General features: G+C 56.3%; 1 protein-coding gene across 2 annotated transcripts in view; it reads right to left on the minus strand.

Annotated features, from left to right (window-relative positions):
• The window catches only part of LOC103276855 (sprouty-related, EVH1 domain-containing protein 3-like), a 16,944-nt gene that overhangs the window by 969 nt on the left and 12,579 nt on the right, over positions 1-3,396 (minus strand). For both annotated transcript variants that reach the window (XM_008074300.1, XM_008074299.1), the window contains exons 5-6: positions 1,844-1,960; positions 1,047-1,214 (exon numbers count right to left, since the gene is read on the minus strand). In XM_008074300.1, coding sequence (XP_008072491.1) covers positions 1,047-1,214; positions 1,844-1,960 — 285 coding nt within the window. The remainder of the gene's footprint in view (positions 1-1,046; positions 1,215-1,843; positions 1,961-3,396) is intronic.

A 3,396-nucleotide genomic window follows, 5' to 3' on the forward strand; every position in this document is an offset into this window, starting at 1 on the left:
CCATTTATGGGACGAGATGGTCAGCTAGTCTCATTATTGTAATTGCTGCTTGTTCATAATGCAAAGATATCTAAATGATGGCCTATAAAATGACGCAAATGGGGCTAAATTCACAGAATTCATTTTGTTCCCCCAGCTGAGAATTTATTGATGCAAACGCCACCAAATAAACCATGTTATTGGTCTGGGCACAGTGACTCACGCCTGTAATCCTAGCACTTGGGAGGCCAAGGTGAAAGAACTGCTTGAGCCCAGGAGTTCAAGAGCAGCCTGGGCAACATAGCTAGACCTTCTCTCTACAACAAAATAAAAAAAAGTTAGCCGGGTGTGGGGTGCAAGTGCCTGTGGTCGCAGCTATTCTGGAGGGTTAAGACGAAAAACTCGCCTGAGTCCAGGAGGTCAAGGCTGTGGTGAGCTGTGAGTGTGCCACTTTCCTCTCCAGCCTGGGCCACAGAGTGAGACCCCAATTTTAAAAAAAGTGATCAATCCGGGCTCGGTGGCTCAGCCTGTAATCCCGCGCCTTTGGGAGGCTGAGGTGAGTGGATTGCCTGAGCCCGCGGGTTCGAGACCCGCCTGGGCAGCGAGACCTCATCTCTACAATAAATCAAAAAATCAGCCGGGCCTGGTAGCGCATGCCTGTAATTCCGGCTACTTGGAAGGCTGAGGTGGAAGGATCGCCGGAGCTCAACAGGTCGAGGCTGCGGTGGCCGGGAGCGGCCACTGCACTCCGGTCTGGGCGACAGAGTGAGACTCCAACTCAAAAAAAAAAAAAAAAAAAAGTTAGGAACCTATAGGGTGATGTGGTAGGGAAGGATCTTAAGCCCAAGCTGGAGAGGTGAGCTGGGGTCAGTAAATAATTGGACTTTGTTTTCAAATCACTGTGGAATTATTTGAGCTACAGAAGTACATGGTCAGATTTCTATATGAGAAAGGTCCTTCTAGCTGCCATGTCAGGGACGGACGAGAGGTGGTGAGTTGGGAGCCCAGGAGTTCAGGTGGGAGAAGACCAGCTTGGGCTAGGGCCCTTTTCCACCCCAAGTGCCCACCTTGTTGATAGCACAGCGGGTCCCTCTGCGAGCAGCCACGCTGGTGGCTGGGACAAGACGAGACAGGTCGGCTCGGGCAGCAAGGACATGAGCGATGGAGATGTCTGATTCCGCAGTCAAAACCTCTCGAATGGGGATCAGCACTGCCTTCATGGCCTTTCCTTGGGCCTAGGGGGGTGGGGGACATGGAGCACACAGAAAGTGACCAAGGACCTCCAGATGGGATCTGTCATCTGGGAAGCACCGTGTCCCCATTCAGGTTTCTACCTACTTCTCTAAAGAGGGGATATTGGCCGGGCACAGTGGCTTAGCCTGTAATCCCCGCACTTTGGGAGGCGGAGGTGAGAGGATTGCCTGAGCCCGGGAGTTTGAGACGAGCCTGGGCAATCTGGTGAGACCTCATCTCTCCAATAAATCACAAAAACCAGCCGGGCATGGTGGTGTGCGTCTGTAGTTACTGTACTTGGAAGGCTGAGGGAGAAGGATCATCTAAACCCAGCAGGTTGAGGCTGCGGTGGCCATGAGTGTGCCACTGCACTCCAGCCTGGACAAGAGAGACTCCAACTTTAAAAAAAAAAAAAAAAAAAGAAAAGAAGGGATATCATCCTGAAGACATTCCCAGGACTTCCACAATGCCTGGGGCCCTGAAGTTCTAAAGCCCCAAACCTCACAAGACTCCAAAATGGGCTGGGCCTCAGACTTCCAGAGTGTAGTAATTCCTGGCCCACATTCCTCCTGCCTGCAGCCACAGCCCCTAAGATGGCCTCCCTGCTCCTACCAGGGTCCTGTGCCCGCACCTCTGCCCGATCGCTCCAGTGGAAAGCAGACATTGTGACGTCCAGGCGCTTGAGAAGGAGGGAGCGGCGGCAGCAGTACTGATCTCTCAGGCTTTGGGACAGAGACTCCAGCGCTTCCTGGAAGAAAACGTCTCAGTCATGCTGAAGTCCCTCTCATTCTCATCTCTGGACAGGGACACTGTTCACGTGCATCCATACTCAGTCTTACCCATCTGGGTGCATCTAGTGGGTAGCTGAGGAGGGGCTGCATGGATCCTGGGGGCAGGGAAGGCAGCAGCTCTGAGATCTGATAGAAGAAGAAGTCAGAGCCGGGCTCAGTGTCTCAGCCTGTAATCCCGCATCTTGGGAGGCTGAGGTGAGTGGATTGCCTGAGCCCGCCGGTTCGAGACCCGCCTGGGCAACTTGGTGGGACCTCATCTCTACAATAAATCAAAAAGTAGCCGGGGGTGGTAGCACACGCCTGTAGTTCCAGCTACTTGGAAGGCTAAGGCGGAAGGATCGCCAGAGTCCAGCAGGTTGAGGCTGCAGTGGCCAGGAGCAGTCACTGCACTCCAGTCTGGGCGACAGAGTGAGACTCTGACTCAAAAAAAAAAAAAAAAAAGAAGTCAGAGCTGGGCATGGCTCACGCCTATAATCCCAGCACCTTGGGAGGGTGAGGCGAGAGGACTGACTAAGCCAGGGGTTGGAGACCAGCCTGGACAACTTGGTGAGACCTCATCTCTTCATAAATCAAAAAATTAGGGCACGGTGGCGGGCCTGCAGTCCCAGATACTTGGAAGGCTAAGGCGAAAGGCTCGCCTGAGTCCAGCAGGTTGAGACTGTAGTAGCCGTGAGCGTGCCACTGCACTCCAGCCTGGGCGACAGAGTGAGATTCTCACTCAAAAACAAAAAAGAAAAACACACCTGTGGCTGGGGCCCTCCTGCCAGGCCGCTTTCGGAGGAGGAACCTCCTCCCCAGAAAAGTGGGGTAGCTGGGTGGGGAGGGGACTCTGACTCTACCTTAGCGTGCAACTCCTGCAACAGCTGGCGGGCCGGGGTCCCAGGGGTGGGTCCTGGCAGCCCCAGGGCTTGGAGCGTAAGGCCCAGTTCCCGGACCATACCAGCTCCCTCCGCCGCCCCTTCCCCAGGGGGTGGCCTAGGTCTGGGATCCTGCGGGGGGCGCAGGCGCAGGAGGCGGGCAGCCTGGAGCTCCGAGCAGAGAAAGCCTAAAAGTAGAAAGAGGGGGCGGTGCCATTCGAAGGGCCGCTCCCCATCCACCGTGGTCAGAAAGCAAAACCTCTACCTCCTGGCCCCGCCCACCTAGAACCCTGACTCCGCCTCCAGGATAAGCCTCACCTCGACATCTGTCCCCGCCCACTTTGGAACCCCCTGCTGCCTCCTACTGGAGCTCCCAGACCGTCATCAGAGCTCTAACCCCGCCCGCCTCGGCCCCTGAGGCCCGCCTCCAAATCCCGGCCACGCCCCTTGGGGCTGCCCCCAATCGCGTGCGCCCGCCCGCCCGCTCCGGAGGCCGCAGCCCCGCCCACTTCCGCGGCCCGCGCCGCCGGGGCTCA

Source organism: Carlito syrichta, unplaced genomic scaffold, assembly GCF_000164805.1.
Source record: "Carlito syrichta isolate Samal-C Ts95f unplaced genomic scaffold, Tarsius_syrichta-2.0.1 Scaffold316389, whole genome shotgun sequence".
Lineage (NCBI taxonomy): Eukaryota > Metazoa > Chordata > Mammalia > Primates > Tarsiidae > Carlito > Carlito syrichta.